Source organism: Chelonoidis abingdonii, chromosome 21 (assembly GCF_003597395.2).
Source record: "Chelonoidis abingdonii isolate Lonesome George chromosome 21, CheloAbing_2.0, whole genome shotgun sequence".
NCBI classification, from domain to species: domain Eukaryota; kingdom Metazoa; phylum Chordata; order Testudines; family Testudinidae; genus Chelonoidis; species Chelonoidis abingdonii.
The window spans coordinates 2,499,826-2,518,608 of record NC_133789.1 but is presented as its reverse complement, the minus strand read 5'-3'; the positions used below and the strand labels follow the sequence as shown (position 1 = coordinate 2,518,608).

General features: G+C 38.7%; 1 protein-coding gene across 1 annotated transcript; it reads right to left on the bottom strand.

Annotated features, from left to right (window-relative positions):
* Positions 1-2,632: 2,632 nt before the first annotated feature.
* Positions 2,633-18,110, bottom strand: KRT23 (keratin 23). Its single transcript, XM_032788972.2, has 8 exons — positions 17,694-18,110; positions 13,819-13,901; positions 12,437-12,593; positions 9,297-9,458; positions 9,065-9,190; positions 6,188-6,408; positions 4,615-4,646; positions 2,633-3,194 (listed from the first exon to the last, which is right to left on the bottom strand). The coding sequence occupies exons 1-8, from the start codon at positions 18,108-18,110 to the stop codon at positions 3,091-3,093; spliced, it is 1,302 nt and encodes a 433-aa protein (XP_032644863.1). The 3' UTR covers positions 2,633-3,090.
* Positions 18,111-18,783: the final 673 nt, after the last annotated feature.

The following is an 18,783-nucleotide window of genomic DNA, read 5'->3' as shown; positions in this document are numbered from 1 at the left end:
AAGGGATTCCCCCTTTTCCCCCTGCCTGCCTGATGCGCTCAAAGACCTTTTCCAGGTGTTCTAGGTGTTCGGGCCAGGAGTCAGAAAAAATGGCCACATCATGGAGGTAGGCAACTGCATATTCGCCCAGTCCTGCTAGTAGACCATCTACCAGCCTCTGGAAGGTGGCGGGTGCATTCCGCAGCCCGAAAGGAAGTACATTAAATTCATACACCCCCGCATGGGTGATGAATGCTGACCTTTCCTTGGCAGTTTCATCTAGCGGTACTTGCCAGTACCCCTTGGTTAAGTGTATTGTAGATATGAATTGGGCACATCCCAACTTCTGCAATAGCTCATCGGTGCGTGGCATTGGATAGTTGTCTGGCGAGTTACTGCATTTAGCTTACAGTAGTCCACGGAAAAGCGTATTTCCCCATCTGGTTTGGGTACAGAACCACTGGAGATGCCCATGCACTGGTAGATGAGCGTATTATACCCATCTGTAGCAGCAAGAGATCTGGGTTCCATTCCTTGCTCTGCCACTGGCCTATTATATGACAATGGACAAGTCATTTCACCTCTCTGTGCCTCACTTTACCCACCAGTAAAATGAAGATAATACTATGTTGTTGTTCCTCCATTTGTCTCACCTTGAGATATATGGATGAAAATCACTATTTAGATTATTTTTCAAAAAATGTCTACAAGATTTTTAGTCTAAAGCTTGTGATTCCTTGGTTCTTGTTGGAGATTCCGGTGGTGCAAAGGGTGCTTAAAGCCAACACAAGCAGGCATGTAAGTACTCCCCCTGTGCAAGGGAATCCTTTGATAGCACAGAGCTGGCATAGCCACCTACTCCCCCACATCCTTGACATAGGGGTTGGGAGGATAACTATGGGACCAATCCAGCCAGTATCATTTAGAGCAGACTTTAGGATTGGGGGAGTGGAAAGGTAGTTTAAAAGAATCCAGAATTTTTGTTTAGAGTCAGCCAGGTACATTCCAGCCCAGGTGCTTTATGTAACAGGCCTGGCTGGTTGGAGCTGCTGAACACTAAGGAATACAGCTTCAATTAGCCTAGAGCCACCAATCCAGTATTACCAGTTTTACCCAATTTAGACAAAACATTTAAGTAATTTGTTCAAGGCCCTTGGGATTCTTTCTGCAACCAGGCGTAGGGGTGATCACTAACTTGTCCTAACATGCCAGTAAGAAAGGGCTGGGTCATGGGGGTTGGATTTAGTGCATTTTAGAAGTACCTTTTTCCTGAGTTTTTGAGACTTTCACCCTCTTTTGTGATTCTTGTTTCAGTGCAGACTAAGCAACAGAATATATGTGCAAACCCATTAAGGCTAAGGATGAGCAGGTATGAAGGAACACAATGCAATTTTCTCCCATTGACATAAGACTGGTCAGACCAGAACTGTTTTGTCTGGTGAGCATGTGTGCTGGGGAGTGCAAATCACATGCAGTTGCTCATGCTTCTCCATGCTGTCTCTCTTCTGTTGCTTCATTTTCCATTCCTCCTGGCTGAATATTCACTTGTGTTGATTCTATTTGCCAGAGTCTCTATTTATAATACTTCACTGTCATTTGTCCCATCACTGTCAGGATTTTCTCCTGATTTGGTGAATGTGCTGATGTGAAATGTAGGAACTGCAAGCCTTGGCCACAGAGATTGTCAGGCTCTCTTTCTCCTCATTACTAGAGTAGAGTTTGTTGAGAATAAATTTTTTCTTGCAACATTTTTTAGGAGAATGAATTGTTTTTGTTTTCACTGAAATTTTTCTTCAACATATTTATGATTTTTGTTGAGGGAAAAAATGAAAACCTCAAAACTGAAAATGTTTCCGTTTTTGGCAACCAAACACCCAAAATGTTCAGTTCTCAGTTGACATTTTTTTGATGACCTCCACAAATTTTCACTGAAATCAAACATATCCCATGTAAATTTCTGTTTTGATTTAAAAAAACGCCATTTTTCATTTTAAAAAATTTCAAATTAAAATTTTTTAACCAGTTCAGCTCACTTGTTCATGAACTCCTAAAATAATATGATTGACCTTGGTTCTATTCTCTGATATGTCGATAGACACCTATTTATCTGTCTGTGTTCTTATACAGCACTCATCAACATGGGATATGAGCTTCTGTTAGGAAGACAAACAGTCAAGTGATGGGTTGGATTCATCAGATCACAGAGAACATTTGGGAATTCAAAGATGGAGGCTGAAGGATGTATCTGGACAAACTCACTCTAAAATGTAGATGAAAAAGAGGAATTTAATTATATTGACTGATGGAGGGAGGATTTTACAGGCAGATTTCTCTACAGTTGGTTTTCAAGAGAAAACACACATTTCCAGAATGGGCATTTCATTAAAATATACTTTAAAATAATGCTGAAAACAATATATTTAAAACCTGACATTTAAAAAGTTGTACACAGGAAACGCCTAATATACCTTGTTTATATACTTGGCAGGTGTAGGATTTTGTGCACAGTGTCAACCCATTTCTTTGATTATTATGATGATTGATGATGAGGTTACCATCCAGCCTCACAATTGCCCAGGACACACAAGGTTTTCAGGCCTCTTGGATCTGCTGCCCTCTAGTTTTTTAATGTAAAAAAACAACAACTACCAGCGAAAGTATTTGAATAGAGTTTATTACAGACAATGAGATTTATTGTAAAAGATAAAAGGTAATTGAGACTGACAGCAAAGGTGGAAAATTATTAAATTCACATTAAGTTACAGTCAGTTTGAAAAACAATATGTCAGTTACAGAAGGAGGTCAGCAGACTCATGGCTCTGGTGAGAAATGTATACCACATTCAGTACCAACATTCCTGAGTCATTTTCATTACCTAGCTTTTCTTCCATGTCTTGGTGGGAAAAGAATTTTTCTTTAAAAAAAGATAATGCCATCTAGCTCTTATATAACACTTTTCATCTGTGGCTCTCAAAGTGCTTTACAAAGAAGGTAAGTATTACTATGCTGATTTTCCGCAGAGAGAAACTGAAGCACAGAGCATGAAAAAGATTTGCCCCAAGGCCACATATTAGGCCACTGGTAGAGCCAGGCCCTAGGATGTGCCTTGCTTCACATATGCTGGTTGATTTCATTTATGGTGGAGGACACCACCTGCCCATTCACACTGTCCTGCGTGATTGTTTTAATCTTTCCACTGGTCATTTCAGTGTGTTCTGAAGGGAAGTAAATAAGAGATTTATTAGGCAAGAAGAGTATTGAAAAGAAACCAAGCAGGGGAAAGTTTGCTTTTGTGCATAGTTTATGGGCCAGATCCACAGATATGGTAAATTGTCATAGTTCTCTTGAATCTATTGGAGCTATTCTGATTTATATCAGCTGAAAATTTAATGCTATATGTTCGTTGGCCCTGACCTGACGTAACCATGAAGAGATTTTCTGGGGTACTATAGTTCATAAATAGGTTTATGGCATGTCATGTGGATGGTGAAATGTTTCTGTCTGAGCTGCTAGTCAAAAAAGCTCTGTATGTTTCATCTTTGGCTTGACATGGGAACATTCTTATGCTGTATGTTTAAATTGGTATTGAATCAGGGTACAAACTGATTTCTAGTCTCTAATGCTGGTTTCTGACCCTGCTAGGGCTAAACTGTCAGCTGTAGCTTCCAGTTTTTCACTGTCACTTTGTGGACACAGCTATTTGCTCTTGCAAAAATTAGTATGCACCTTTTACGCAAAACAAACACAACCACTCATTGCTTGCATATTGAGTTTTGGACACCAGTTCACAAAGGCAGATTTTTTCTGTATGCAGAATGGAGTGATAATAGACACATCCAGATAGCTCACCTTTAGATTATCGCATAAATAAAGATACTTGCCCACGTCTCTTGTCAAAGTATCTTAATGTGTCCAAAAGAAATATGTGAAAAAGACAAAATTTTGTCTATAGATATGTGAGACAGCACTGACTTGCAGCCGGCACAAACAGCCCAAACTTACTGGCTCAACCAAAGGGGATGCTGCTTTTTAACTTGCCTTGTGGAGCTGCTATTCCGTTTGTGGACCGTGAGGGCCTGCGCTAGAGTCTTAGCTGCGGATGATGTATTTCAGTAACTGGTGAAGTCTGTACCAAGAAATGGCTACAAGCTGGTGGACACAGCAGCACACACTGAGGATATGTCTATGCTGCAACAAAAAGGTGTGATTGCAGCTCAGGTAGACATACCCATGCTATCTTTAATCTAGCTAGGACAGCTAAAAGTATCAGTGACGCTGCAGCAGGACTGGTTTAATTGCAAGCTCTTACAAGTGCACCCAATCCACTTGGGTACGTATTCATATTCCTAGCCCACATCTAGCTTCACTATTATTTTTAGCTGGGCTAGTTAGATTAAAGATAGTACAGGTATGCCTACCTGAGCTGTAATCACACCTTCTATTGCAGTGTAGACAAACTGAGTGAAATTCACCCCTGCATGAGACATATGCACCAGTTAAACCATATCAAAATGTGGCTTAAGTGGGACTTAAGTTGTGCATAAGCTGTGAATGGACCCTCCACACAGGAATAAATTTCATCCAATGTGAATGTCATTAGTATTTACTCTAGAGAACAAAATAAGGAGTTTTTACCTTTAGTGCTTGATCCAAAGTTTTTTGTTATTCTGTAAAGATAATAAAATGAAGGTAAAATATATGAATATTCTCAGTTCAAGTATCCATTCATATATCCATCAGGGGTATTTCTAATGTGACCATCATCCCTATATCTAAAGGGCAAAAACAAAAACTGACCATATGTATTTTTTACCACGAGGGATTTTGCTCTTCATTACTCTTGGGAGCAGCCATTTCTGCTTCGAATGCCCGCCTCTGTTTTTTACTGTTGTTGCTTTTGAGGAAAAGTGTCTCTTTCCTCATGTCCTATAAATGGTTAGTGTTGGGCCCATTGTGGTTTCTGATAAGGAGTTCAGTATTTGGGAGAAGAGTGCTCTCTGGGAGTTTCTGCAGCAGAGCTGTAAATTACTACTAACTACACCTCTACCCCGATATAATGCAACCTGATATCACATGAATTCGGATATAACATGGTAAAGCAGTGCTTGGGGGCGGGGGCTGCGCACTCCGGTGGATCAAAGCAAGTTCAATATAACACGGTGTCACCTGTAACACAGTAAGATTTTTTGGTTCCTGAGGACAGCGTTATATCGAGGTAGAGGTATACTAATCAACTTCCTCCATCTGGTTAGTTAATTCCCAGATCTCATGTGTTAGAAGCAAGCTGTGAATTTTAATTGACAGAACAAAGAACTGTGAGTTAAGAGGTTTCCAAATGCAGAGCTTCATAGAGTCAAAGAGTGGCTAGACTAGATAATTCATTAGTGAGGGGCAAAACTTCAGAGACGCAGTATGGAGGCAATTGTGAATTTGGATGATTATCCAAAGCCTATTCAAACATATCTCCATTCTTCTTTTTAGACTGCAAATTAGGCTAGAAATAAAAAAATAATTTTAGGGAAATTTCCATCTTTTCCTGAGTCCAAATGAATCACATACAGTGTAAGAAAATAGTAACAATTTTGTTTTAGTTAAATTTTAGTTAAATTTATAAATTTATATTTATATTTAGTTTATATATATATATATCTATATATACATAGAGAGAGAGATGTAAACAAATTAACTCTAAATTATCACAGCCCCGAAGAATCTAGCCTAGGTGTTACACAGTACGCAGCACATTTCATTAGAAGACTTCGAGATGCTTCAGTTAGTACAGGGTGAATTCTAGCTTTGTATAATGCATTTCTCTTGTCTATGTCTTGGTTTCCTTACCTATAAAATAGCATTAATTAAATGTACTTTCCTTCCATGGGTATTGTGAATTTATTTTTTTGTATATGGGATGGAAGTTACTATACAAATACAAAATATCATAATAATTCAAGTATCCCAATTACTAGACACAAGAGCAATACATGCAGATATTTGTTAAATAAATGTAGTTAATCAAAATAATATTGATGCAAGTTTCACTGTGCAGTAAGTATCTGGTGGGTTTTATTATGGTCCACACACATAAAAATACCAGTGTTTACTACCATCTTCATGGTGCCCACAAACACTGATTAAACATAAATAAATATGTTACGTAAACATAAGGACTCCCCTCTCCTCTACCCAAATTAGACTAGCTTTGTCTCACCCGTCAGCATTTCCCTCCAGGAGCTGACGATAAGTGGAAATCTCCTTTTCCAGGCGGGTTTTGATCCCAAGGAGGATCTTATACTGATTGTTCTGGCACTTCATGTCTCGGCGGAGTTGACTCAGCTCTTCCTCGCGGTTAGAGATGAATTGTTGTATATTCTGGAGCTGAAATGTATAGTGAGCCTGGGTCTCTGCCAAGGTACCTTCGAGGGCATATTTCTGAAAGAACAGAAAATACCAAGACTAGTATCATTATTTATGAGGTGGCTACAGTGTATACTGTACAAAAATACCAGAAGGTGCAGTCCCTAACCGGAAGAGTTTCCAAATGTAAGGCTCTGGTCCTTCAAACATTTAAGTTACATGCATGATTACTCATGTAAGTAATCTCATTGAAATCAGTAGGATTACTCACATGAATAAAGTGTTGTATGTGCATAATTGCAGGAATGGAGCCTAAATCATCCCATCCCTGTTCTCTATGCTCAAAGGGTAACCGAGTCAGTCTTGAAGGAAATCTTGGAATGGCCTTTTGATCCCACCTGACCTGGACTCTGACAATCTCCATAATTATGCACAATCCTCACAAAAAGGTACAAAAATGCATTTTTGCTTTGTTGACTAATATATGCTGGCTAGCATATCTATCTATCTATCTATCTATCTATCTATCTATCTATCTATGCATTAAACAACAATAACATTAAGCACAAATATTGTCACAGTGATATATCCTAAACTGGCCTATACAATAATCCTGTTTCCGTAGTCTAAGTATACCATAACTCTTGGCATTTGATTAGGTAGGCAGTTGGCACAAACAGAAATGAAACTTGCAAAATCAAGGTCCGTTTGTTCTCTGTCTTAGTACATGCTAGGGAAGTACCTTCTTGGACCAGCACCTGGAATGCTAGTATAAAAAAAAAAAAAAGATAAAGGGACAGAAGAAGAAGTTAGAGAACTGAGACAAACGGATGGATTGGATTTTAGTGATGTGTAAAGAGATGTGTAACCTTTAAAATCATCATATAAATGATACTAGCTGAAAAGTATAATATGGAGAGCGCACCATCTATGTAAGATGAATGTAATATCGCTACATTGGATAGCTCTTTGGAGCCTGGTATCACAGAATCTTTTTCCTGTACATATTAATAAACCCAGCTGACACTGGTTATTTGGCTCTAGAGTATATTTCATAATAAAGTGTGGTCAAACAACTGATTATTCTATTTATCAACAGCAGTAATGTAATAATAATGCTTAGCACTTTTCTGGCCTGATGCACCACTGTGGTGCTTCACTTTTACAACAATATAGCTGCTGTTTTAAACAGAATTACACTGGCATAAAGCTGCACTCATACTGTGATCAGTCATGCCCTTCTCAGACATTATCTATCATAATCAATCTGAAATTGGGGTCCACAAGGACTAAGTAAACATAAATAAATCTCAAGTTAAATTTTAGAAATATTCCCTCTTTCTGGATATAACTTTTTAATATGATCTTCAGAGGTCACATTTCTTTTTTCTTAATAACCTTTGCAAAAGTTATTAACATAACATTGACATATCCAGAAAATTTTTTTAGAAAGGTGAAATGTTAAGGTTATATTTGCAGCTCAATTATGATGATTCCTATATGACTCTCTTTGTTTTTACAGTGGTCTAAAATGAAAAGGGAACAATAGGTTGACACCAAATGTACATTTTATTATGTAATTAACTTTTTCTAAATTGAAAGATTATATCTGGGGTGTTAGCAAATCACAAAGGATAATTTTTATTAATTTTAAAAAGGGAGGCAAATATACATGTTATACAATGGCATATCAGAATTTTTCTAACCTTAGATTATTGACTTTGGAAGTTACAGATTTCCACTCTCTGGAGTTGCAAAATACACTTTTATATTTTGTAAATGAGACATTTCTTCGATCATTTTGTCAGTTTTCCTCTTATTATACAGTGTTACTCCAAGCTCTCTTTGTCATGGACACAGGAGCTTTAATCTCTGGGAAATCTGAGGATAGGGTAACCAGACGTCCCGATAAAATTGAGACTGTCTCAATATTGAGCAGTTTGTCCCTCATCCTGACCACAGTACGGTCGGGACGCCTTTTGTCCCGATATTTTGTTTTGTGCGCTGCAGCAAGTTTTTGTTTGGTTGTTTGTTTTTGATTAGGCGGCGGTGACAGGCAGGGGGAGCTCCTTTTCAATTGGTACACTCACCCGGCACATCCATGTCTTCAGCGGCATTTCAGCGGCGGATCCTTCACTCGCTAACGGTCTTCGGCGGCAAGATTTATTACCCACCGCCAAAATGCCGCCAAAGACCTGGATGTGGTGAGTGTGACAATTGAAAAGGCGTTCCCCCTGCAGTGATCCCGATATTTTGGAGTTGTCATCTGGTCACCCTATTGGAGGAATTCTTAAGATTTTCAGCCAATATTCTTCCTAGCGTGTGTGACTGTTGGTAGTAGGATTTCACATATCATCTCATGATCTTCCAAACCTGACCTTTGGACCACTAGGAAAACTCCTCAGCCTTCCCCCTCCTCCCACTGGAGCACCTTGCTGGCTGGTTTCCAGGTCATCTCACTCATTTCTTCCTGTTCCTCCACGTGCAGTCACAAGAAGGGAAGTATCTAATGAATTTTCTACATGGTGGCAGTATAACAGCCTTCTTTGCAAGTGTCCATCAGTTAAATATAGAAAAAAGGGGTCAAATTCTGCTTTCATTTATATAGAACTCCCCAGAAGTCAATGTAGTTGCATGGGTGTGAATGAGGGCAGAATTTGGATGAAAGTATGCGTTCCTAGAGAATTTACTGGATGAAAAGTGACCTGCCATTGATTTCCCCAGAAGATACCTTGCTAAATTGTGCCTGCAACTCAATCTCCAAGGCCTGAAGGGTCCGCCTCAGGTTCTCGATTTCACTTTCATTGCTCTGTATTTCTTCTGGGCTGATATTTGTCACTGGGGATACAGCTGCAGTCTGTGGAGCAAAAGTAATTGAAAAGTTGACTGATACTGGTCAATCTTTTATGCAAATAGGGCTCTGTGAAATCAGCAGAAGGAAGTTTTATGTATTCCTTTGTTACCTGTTCTTTGTACCAGACCAATAGGCCTTGGTGGTTCTTTTCAATAATGGCTTCATAATCCTTTCTTATCCCTGCTAAAATCTTGGCCAAATCTTCTTTCGGCACTGCATTCACTTGCACATTGACCTTGAAATCCTGTGATGAATGATGCGCCCCCATATCCTATTCATATTGGCAGAGAAGAGAAAATAAGTAGATACAGCTTGTCCCCTTCGTTCCTATTTTCAGTAAGTAGCACTGAAAGATTAGTTTCATTCTAGTGAATTAACTGTTATACACACAGTTAACAACTGCTTATCTCACATTAGTTTGATCTGGATAATCTTAAAACACACTGTGATTTAATTTAAAAAGAACAATCTATTTAAATTTTTTTTTTTTAAAGATTATTACTTTACACTTCCTGCAGAAAGACTCTCACCTGCCTGTGCTTTGTGGTCTCTTAACTTCTGAAGCTTGTATTTTCATGCCGCTTCTCTGTTCAGCCAGGAAAGTGCGCTGCCTGCACTGACTCTTCATTTGTAATAAGGGAACACGTATATCTCTGGGTTTTAGCATTTACTCATCTGACTGTTTATTTCAGATTCCAGACCCAACATTTTGGAACACTATTTTATCATATGACAACGTGAGTAAATTATTGTGCAGAATCAGCTGCAACAAAGACAATCATGGAAGTTCCCAAACCATTAGGGAATTCTGACTGGCTGGAAAGGAAGTTGATTTTATTCCTATTGCAAAATTCCATAATGGAAGAGTTCACTTCCTAAAAAATGTACGTGATTTTTGTTTGTCTACAGCACAATATATATTTAATCTGCAAAATATACTACCAGCCATCAGGGCAGGTGTGGAGCCCTCTATGTAATAAGAATTCTGTGGGGTTTCTTTACAATGTAGATGCCAGATCCAATCAGTTGTACCTCACTAGTCTCACACCCATACCAGTCAAAAGATTAAACTCTTATAAGGGCTGCCTCATTCCAATCTACAAACCCCTCCCCCACTTTCTTGCTTTGTAGGCATACTTAACAAGGAGCCTAGAGCTGGAAGTGTGCCTCCACAGACAATCTGTTCATTCTGATATCTTTATACCGATACTTTTGAGCTGTGGCTATCCCCACTCAGTTGCTGGGCTTCTGTTCACCAGGGACTGGTGCAGACAATCTGCAAGCCCTATTGACTGCTCTTTTTAAAATTAATATTCTGTTGGTGAAAGATGTTCTACTAATGATCCTGGAGACTGAAGTCCTCTATAGCCACAAAACAGGTACAGCATGGACAAGAGTAGTGCAAACTTCCCCCAGGTCACCCACTAACATGACTCCATGACATGACTTTAAATTGGAGAGACCATCTGTTGGGTGAGAAAATAGTTTATTCTCCACTTGAGATGGACGATTTTCCAGATAAATTCAATTGTTTTCATGGGTCTGCAAATCAGTCTGGCCACAATAAGAGCCAGTATATATCTTTATCTAAAATGTGACTCAAACCAGAGCTCAAAACTTTTTTGGGAGGTTCAGTAAAGTTTGATTAAATATTGTGGGTAGGTAATGTCATGGTGTATTTGACGTGGCCAGAACCAGCAGCCTGCTTCTGCTCCTGATGACTTCAGTGCATGTAGGACTGGGTCAGAGAACGCAACAAAAAACGCAAAAATACTTGTTTTCATACTATTTCTAGATGCAAGACGCTTGAAAGAAATATTGCCACATTTGGATGTTTATCTGAATGGAACTTGAAACCATCCAGATTCATTCAACTCTAATTGTAATTTCACCTTTCAGAGCATACATAGTATTTATGAAACTGTAGCCAAGTTTATAGAAGAAGACTAAAAATTCTGTGTAATTACTAGAGGAGCAGTCAAATTAAAACATATAATTACTATGTAAACAACATAATTATAGCACAAGTCAAACAGGTTTGGTAAAATTCTCTTCAATGTAGCATAATCTCATGTTTAAATACCATTTCCAAAAGCGACCCCAGAAAAAGAAACACTCCAAGATATGATACTACAGCATTTGAAATGCAGATTGACTGGACATAGTAACGTCCTTCTTGGTTGTCCTGCTTCCAAAAATTGCTATAATATAGCTTATTAATATCTCTGGGTACACAAGTGAGTCAGCCAATGGAAGTGTGATCTTTTACCATCTTCCCTTTGGATTTCTGTCCCACTTTTTAAAAGATGATGATCACTGAGCAGGATACTAGGTACCTAGGTACTACAATGGATGACAGCTAAGAACAACAATATAGCAGTCAGCATGAAAATGTCATGTTGTCAAGCAGTGGCACAGTGCTGTGTGGTGGTAGCAACATATACAACACAACAACAAAACGAGAATTCAGAGTAGTAAGTTTTAATTGTCAAGGCTTAAGAACATTAAGTACTGTCTATTTAGCTATGTTTAGAGCTTTGGAAAAGTAATTAGTTTTTACTTTGGAGGAATTTGTGCAAACATTTTCTTCAGTTTTGATCTGTATTTATTCATTCTTGGCCAAGTCTCTTTCAAACTTTCATTCTGAACTTTGGGTTCATATGAAACCAAAATCTCAAAGCAAACCTCATATGCAGAACTGACATATCCAGTGTATGAGGGTAAATCTGGGGGCAAACACACCAGTAACAATCATTTCATACCTTAGGAAACTCAATATAACATTTCTAGTATCTGTTTTGCTGACCATAAGCATGAATGGTGCTATCAGCTAATGATAATAATTATCTCAGTGGTTTTCATCTGCAGTCACTGCACAAATATTATCTAATTATTTCTCACACTATTCCTGTAAGATAGGCAAGTTTTATTATCTTTATTTTACAGGTGGAGCAAATGAGAGGCAAACAGGCAAAATGAACTTTCCAAGGACATACAGTGAGTCATTGTCATATCTGCGATTAGAATTAAAGAGGTCCAATCCTAATCCACTAGATCATGTATAATGCAAACTGTGGGTTGGACCCAACTCTCGTTGAAGTCAATAGAAAGAGTCCCATTGACTTCAGTGGGAGCACAAGTGGGCCATGAATTATCTGCCTCATTTATAGGATGTAGATATTACACAAACTGGTCCATTCATTAGCAAAACTGTATTAGTTAGGATTTTAGGGTCTAGATTTCTCCTACCTTCTCATGCTCTTTCTTCCTGAGGATCTGCTCTTCCTGGATGCCTTCAATCTCCATTTCCAGATCTGTCGTGGCAATGGTCAGGTTGTCAAGTTCCTTACGCAGGTTCTCAACACTGATTTGCATTCCCTGCCTGAGAGACTGCTCCGCCTCATATCTTTACCAGGAAAAAGGAGGCAAAACATGCATGCTGAGAACAGATGAATTCATGAGTTCTCTATGAATAGCATCAAAGAAAAGCAAATGCTCAGGCAAATCACAAGAAAATAGGCTCTTTTAAAAACATATTCTTTGCTATTTCTTAGAAATCCTTTAAAATGAAATGTCACTGAACCACTCCCCTATATTATAAAGGGAAATGAACAAGACAGCATTTTCTTAATTTTCTTGTTTGTGACTAGCACAGCTCTAGAAATAGGGGTTTCAAAACTCAAAAAAAAAAAATTCCTATTAGGGATTTGAAAACAGCATCTATAATGTAATGTCTTCTCCAGTTTGCCACAAAGTGATTGCCAGACAAGCCAGGGGAAATCACTGTGTGTAAAAATTGCTTAAAAACTAGCTAGTAATATCCTTTAAAACTCTTCAAGTTAGCCACATTTAGGAAGTTGACACCTCCTGGGCAAAAATAGCCCAGACAAAAACAACACTTGAAACTGCAGTTCTGGAACAGCCTTTGATTCTCTGATTGCTCCCCAATCTCAAATATAAGAGAAACCAAAATCTCTTCCTCGCTATAATTTTTGTGGGGTCAACTAATGTTTCCTCCAACTAATTCACCAGACTCTCTTCAGAATGCAATAATCACACAGAAATCCTGTACAGAACAACATTCCCTTCCATTTAAGAAGCTTCACAGTTCCAATTTTTAGTGGTTCTGCTCAGTGAAATATCTTGGTAACCAGTAATGAAGTGATTTAGTTCCTGTGCCAACCCCACTATGGAGACCAGCAAAAGGTAGTGAGGGAGAGGGGCATGTAGGAGTCAGGAAGAATGAACTGAAGACCACAGGAGAGAGAATAATTTGGTTGAAGGGGGGAGGAGGGGTTTAAGGTGCAGACCAGAGTTAATTTATATTCAGCCTTACCATCGCTACATACTTTTTATGATAAGAATTAAACACCTGCAGTAAAACTTGCTCTTCAGGCCCTGATGTATGATTCATAAACAGAGTGACTCGTGATTGTTCAGCAGTCCTTTGTAATCTTAACATTAAGTTCTCATTCTTCTCTCTATTCCTTTTGCTATACATTCATTTTATTGATCAGATGTCACCAAAGAACTTCACCAGAAACAAGTTTTATTATATTATCATGGACAAAGCCTGGATTTATTTCCTTTCACCCTTCTTACAAATGTGAAGAATCCAAGAAAGAACTTACTTGAGACTCAAATCTTCAGATGCTAGTTTAGCATTATCAATATGCAGAAGAATACTGGCATTGGTGATCATGCCATCCTCAATCTGTAAACCACAGACAGAGAGTTAGGTTCTCACAGATATGCCATAAAGTGGATGTCTTTTGCTATTCTGCCATTCCTATTGTTTGAAGTGTGAATGGATTTAGAGTAAAATTTTCAAATGCACCTTAGTGACTTGGGCCCAGATCTCAAAGGTATTTAGATGTATGTAACTCCTTAGGAGCCTAAGCCTCACTCTCAAAAGTGACTTGGGTGTTTAGGAACCTAAGTCCCACTAAATGTCATCTCTTGCCCATGTTAAGACTACCAGCAATGTGAAATTAGTTAGTGACAATTCCACTGGTGGCTTTTGTGATGTAGAAGCCTGCTGTAAAGGAACAGAAGTAAGTAAGAGCACTAGCTCATTTTACAGAAGATACTGGGCAAGCCATTAAAAGGTAATGGCTTTCAGTCTCCACCAACCTGGGGTAGGTTTGAACACTGATATGAATGTGAAAGTCTCAGTATTCCGTTCCAAATCCTTAAAAGCAATCCAGTTTCCTTCAAACCATTCATTTAATATGTAATTAACACGAACTAAGAACTGTGACATATCAAGTCTTTTACTAATTAACGGGGAGGAGAGAAGAGGTAATCACAGGGAAATTTCTCACTCAGCCTTCGCTAAAAACTTAGATGGCAATAAAAGGTGAAAATATTCCTAAAACAGAAATATCTTTATCCAGTGGTTTTTCAAATAAAACTTTCTGTACCTAGTCAGCAAGAAACCAGGAAAAATAAAACATGACAAAAATATCTTGAAGTGCTCCAAGTTGACTTTTTAATGGAAAAATCAAGGTGTCCTTGGAATGCATTAATCAATCAATAGCACAAAATATACAGTACTGTACATTCCTGGCCAATTACAGCACATTTCAGGTTTTGCCCTAAGGCATAATGAAGGCCAGCTGAGAAGTACAATAATATCCTAAATGTTTGACAGCGTGGGGTTTGTTATTGCTGGCAGGGAAAAGAAATAAAGATAATAATTGACCCCATTTCCTGAGCTTTATGCTGTGGAAGAGCATAATTGAGAGCCAAACCGAAAGCTCCATTAGTGTCTTGAGTTCTGTAGCCATTTTATAATAAAGCAAATCAACAATCAAAATAATGACATTGTAAGGGCCTTAGTGTAAAAGAGACTCTGTCCATGGCATCTAAAAAGCAAAGAAGTGAAGGACTTAATCTGAAATATACTAAGTAGGATTTACTGTCATTGCACTGTGGACTACTGAAGAATGCCAGTTAGAATGCTAGCTGCTGATGATTTTGGAATGCAGATATCTATCTGCTTAGAACTAGACCGAGCCTTTCCATTTGTTTTACATTGACCATGAAACAGCTATAATTTAACAACTTTCCATTCCTAATGCCAACACTAAACCCTATTGTTTGAGGCTGTAAAGGTAGATTTAACAAAGTACTAGATAATATGCTGAAAGGCCTGTATCATTTATACCATATGCATGGAGATGGGAGCTGTTAGCTTAGGAAACTGCAAATTCCAGGTTTTATTGTAAGGAGGAATCTTGATTTTGAAGAGCATGCATCCACAGCTGAAATAGCAGTGAAGTCCTCAACAGTGAGGCATAGTGGTCAGGCAGTAAATATTTGCAAGCAGTAGTGTAATACCATAACAATTTTACTGCTCTATGGCTGTATGATGGATATTGATACAAGCTCTTTTTGGACATATTCCACATTCAGTCAGAAAATATGGGCACTTTGACTAATATATGATTAATTCATTATGATTAGTAAATATTTATTTCATTGTCACTCACAATGGTGGCAGTTATGAGGTTAGCTGGAGTTCCTTCCAAAATAAATAAAAATTCTGGATTAAAGCTGTCTGAGGTGCCCACTGTAAATAGCCATCCGCTATCCCACCTCCTCTATGAATGGTATATAAAATAATACATACTTGGTCTAAGAGGCTTGATGCTAGTAACTACTGAATAACCCACCTTAACTGTGAATGGTAGATACAAGAGTTTTATTGGTGGCACAGTGCTTTACTCACTTAGAGCTTTATCCTGATCAATCCTATGATTTGGGTCTTTTACTATTTCTGAATCTCTCTTTCTTTTTTAAGTGTTCTGGCATGGGTGAATTCTGTAGGTCTGGATTTTCCCCCTGAATCAGAACTTCCCTGGGCTCTCATATAAGATGTGAGAAAATCTGTTTAGCTGGAGACTAAGTATTTATCTCTGGTTTAGAGTTTTTTTTTCTTTTAAAATGAATTCACTGCTGAACTGATAGGTCTGGAAACTGATGATCTGTTTTGATCCTCAGAACAGGCCAAGGCAGCAGTAGAACTAGCTTTCCTTATGCATTGCCTGGGGCCAGTGTCCCTCATCTTCTGCCTGAAGGGAACACCTTTAGCAGTGAGAAGGAACGTTTATTCAATCCCAGGCCTCCCTACCGTAAATCAGCAAAGGTGCCAGTTAATGCCAATATCCAGGTATCTCTGGAAAAAAGTTCTGAAGGTCATAGGAAATCCTAAACAGTCCCATTCCAACAAAAAGTGCCATTTAAAAACTAGATAGCATTGTTGAGTAGCTTTGCTTCTTGCCTTATATGGTCATGTAAAGTTAATTATTCTGATTAGTCACAGGATGATTACTGGGTTAATTAGGTTTTATTATGTATGCAGATTAATATTATTCTTACATTTTTAGATACATAAGTTTGAAAGACATATTGTTGAACGCTAATATGATATAGTGGTAGGAACCATAAATTCACTGTTTAGTTACAGTGAAAGCATGCCAAAGAGTATTTGTCAGTGCTGTTTTCATAATTAGAATGGACATTTCATTTTTCTTTTTTAATAGGATATGATCATTATATGTTCCTCCTCCACCACCACAGAAATCAGTGAACGAAATACAAAGGTATCTCTAAGAATAGCCTGTGTGAATGTGTATTTCTCCTATTCCATTACAAATGTGTTGTGAGCTCTTCTATGTTTCTGTTATTTCCTAAAGCATTGCAAAACCTATCCCCTTCAAAAGTGCTATATTGGGAATGTTGGAGTGTGATTTCAGGAATGATTTCATTACTTGTCTATAGGTACCTTTGGTATAGCCAAAGCCTGCCGCAAGGAGCTTCTAGACAGGAGGAAGAACAGTTGTAGGTAATGGTTTCTATATGGCATCTGCTGACTGACTCTTATTTCTAGACTACACACAAGACTTTTATGGTTTTTTGGTATAAAACCTACAAGATTTGGATTATTTGGAAGATTTGTAGTATCTTTGTCAGTGCTCCTAAGGAACATTCATGAATGACTTTTGCAGATTTTCTGAACTTTTAACCCCCCATTCTAGTTTCCACAATAGGCGAGCGCTTCCCCTCGCTACCATAGTCCTAGACAGTCCAATCTGCCATTCTCCGCCTTTGAAATAAAGCAGTCTCTTCACTTTTCCTGCTTTACAATTTTTCTTTGTGTGATTTACCGCACTGGGCAGTCAATGAGAACGTTACGCAAGAAATCGCAGATCAGTCCACAAAGTCAGGTAAAAAAAAAGAACATTTGACAGTATTTTAATATCTATATATCACAGACATCTACAGACTCTGACACCTCTCTTTCCTTCCACCTTTTCCTATCCCCCTCCTGCCTCCTTAAGTGCACAATGGACTTTTATGCACTGCTCTGGTAACCACTTTCATTAATGTTTCTAATATGTTATTTATGCTTCTGTAAAGTAGGGCTGTCAGCCTGAAGGAGTTCCCAGGTTCTGCAGAGGGGGGATGCAGAATGGTGTAGCCAAATGCAGCTCTGACTTACCTGTCTTTGCATGTCAGTGATGTTTTGCTCATATTGGTTGAAGTCACGCTTCTTTTCATGAGACCTCTTCTTGTGCCACTCCGAGATACAGCTATCCAGCTGAGCATTAGCTGCTTCCAGAGAACGTACCTTCTCCAGATAAGCAGCCAAACGGTCATTCAGGTTTTGCATGGTCTGTTTCTCATTCCCACTCAGAAAGATGCTATCCCCATGGCTCTTGCCAAAGGCTCCCCAAGATACCCCTGCTCCAGAAGAATGCCAGAGGGGCCTGGTGGAGGAAATGGAGACAGATGTGCCAATGGCCCCTCCACGTGCGCTTGTAGGTCTGTAGGAGCTTCCTAGCAGAGCCAAATCACACCCTGCACTACCCCTGTGGGATCCAGAAGAGAACTGGAAATGGCCTTGGCTGGAGTTCATGGTCACATCTATTAGGGATCTAACACAACGTTTGACTTACTAGCACCAACTGAGCAGTTTCTCAACCTTCCTTAAGCTTTTTTATGCCTTTCCCTGTGGGAGTTCCCTTACGTGAATGGCTGTAGCAACAGGATTGTGTCATCATTAAATATGTGTTTCCTCTTGGTCAATTCTGAACCATTTATGAGTCTGCACACACTGTTGTTATTTGGAACAACAACAGCATACCATGTTCAATTATTTTTCTTCTTTTTCCCCCTTTTTATTATTATAACAGTAAGGTGTGGCTAGCCGCAGTAGGTGTGGAGCAGGATCAGCTCTGCCTCATCATGTTGTGTTTTCCTGTCTATGGTGGGAAGAGTTTCTTGAATTACACAGAGTACTAAAGGTCAGAACAGGGTTGGGTTTCCCATGTGTCTTTTTAATAAACAGACTTTTTAAAATATATATGAATGTCAGTATTTTTATAACAAGGTTTAGAATTTCAACTGCATGTTAAACAGCACTTCCTACAGAGCTGTTATGAATGCTTCTAAGGACAAAAAAGGGATAGATCCTCAAGTAGTATAAATGAATGAAGCTAGGCCAGTTAACATTAGCTGGAGATCTGGCCCTGTGTTACCAATTGCTTTGCTGCTACATTCCACTTGTTCTTTCATTCTGTGCGGGACCA

Excerpts from the sequence above, each read along its gene's own strand:
- KRT23 (XM_032788972.2), bottom strand. The coding sequence starts at position 18,110 with ATGAACTCCAGCCAAGGCCATTTCCAGTTCTCTTCTGGATCCCACAGG. Across the intron at positions 13,902-17,693 it reads TCACTGACATGCAAAGACAG|ATTGAGGATGGCATGATCAC; the intron begins GTAAGTCAGAGC and ends TGTGGTTTACAG. Across the intron at positions 12,594-13,818 it reads TCTGAAGATTTGAGTCTCAA|ATATGAGGCGGAGCAGTCTC; the intron begins GTAAGTTCTTTC and ends TTCCTGGTAAAG.